Source organism: Perkinsus marinus (assembly GCF_000006405.1).
Source record: "Perkinsus marinus ATCC 50983 genomic scaffold scf_1104296972884, whole genome shotgun sequence".
In the NCBI taxonomy this organism is placed as follows: Eukaryota; Perkinsozoa; order Perkinsida; family Perkinsidae; genus Perkinsus; species Perkinsus marinus.
The window spans coordinates 1-1169 of record NW_003201626.1 but is presented as its reverse complement, the minus strand read 5'-3'; the positions used below and the strand labels follow the sequence as shown (position 1 = coordinate 1169).

Below are 1169 nucleotides of genomic sequence, written 5' to 3'. Positions count from 1 at the left end.
AGCCCCACCTGGATAGCGCTCTTATCCTGCATCCTCATCGCGAAGAGGGTCGGCTGCTCCTTAGCAAACCCCGAGTCAGTAACCTCATGAATGTTATCAGAAGTCACCAATAAGGTCAGCGTCTGGTCCACGAACGACACGACGATGTAGCGGTCAGACTCCACCTCTCCCTCTGCCACCGGTGCATAGCTAGCCCCAAAGGGTTTAATCGTGAACAGTGCATTAGGCTGGCCAGGCAGTTCTGAGGCCCCCGCCTCCCCGAGGGTCAGACCATGCCTCAGGATCCTCAACGCTGAACGTGGCCCCCGACCCGACAGGGCGTAAATTTGACACCCCACGGACATCCCAGTGGTCACCGTCTGCTGCATACCACTGCCGTCAGCTTGCAGCACTTGCGTCTGCGTGCTGAAGCAGTCCATGACCTTCATATCCGTGATAGGGGCCAGACTGCTGAGCTCATCGAAAGGCGTCAAATTCTTCAACGTTCTCGGCTTGAACGCCACCACCGCATTCTCCCTATTAGGATGAGACGATGTCACCAACGCCGGGGTAACATCGCCCAAGCTGGCGAACTGATAAAGGGCGTGATTGCCGAACTCCGAAGCGGCAAAGAGGAAGCCGGTCTTGAGCACACAGATCGAGATGGCAACTGGGATCGAGTCGAAGTAACTACAAGAAGAGACCCTTGAGGGCCCCCAGGGGTGAACCCATCATAGCCCACCTGCACTGTATTTCCGATACGACTCCTTCCTTATGGGAAAGAGTAACCTTATAGAGATCTCCATACTCGGATTGGATGAGGAAGAAGAAGAAGTTCTTCAGCTTATGCCGACTCCAACAGACCACCATAAGGCCCTTCTCAGCAGGAGTATCCAACCTCCTCGGCATAGCACACGACAATACAGGATGACCCTGAACGATGACACTACTACTACTACTACTACTACTACTACTACTACTGCTACTACTACTACTACTACTGCTACTACTACTACTACTACTACTACTACTACTACTACTACTACCACTACTACTACTACTACTACTACTACTACTACTACTACTACTACTACTACTACTACTACCACTACTACTACTACTACTACTACTACTACTACTACCACCGCTCACCTGTTTGTAATACGACAAGAAGTTCTCACAGCAGAGCA

At 51.3% G+C, this 1169-nt stretch overlaps 1 protein-coding gene across 1 annotated transcript; it reads right to left on the bottom strand.

Moving 5' to 3' along the window:
- Positions 1-8: 8 nt before the first annotated feature.
- Positions 9-888, bottom strand: Pmar_PMAR008258 (spliceosomal protein sap, putative; the record flags this gene model as incomplete). Its single annotated transcript, XM_002766461.1, has 2 exons — positions 9-669; positions 722-888. Coding segments are annotated over 2 exons (828 nt in total), but the record flags the coding sequence as incomplete, so codon positions are not given.
- Positions 889-1169: the final 281 nt, after the last annotated feature.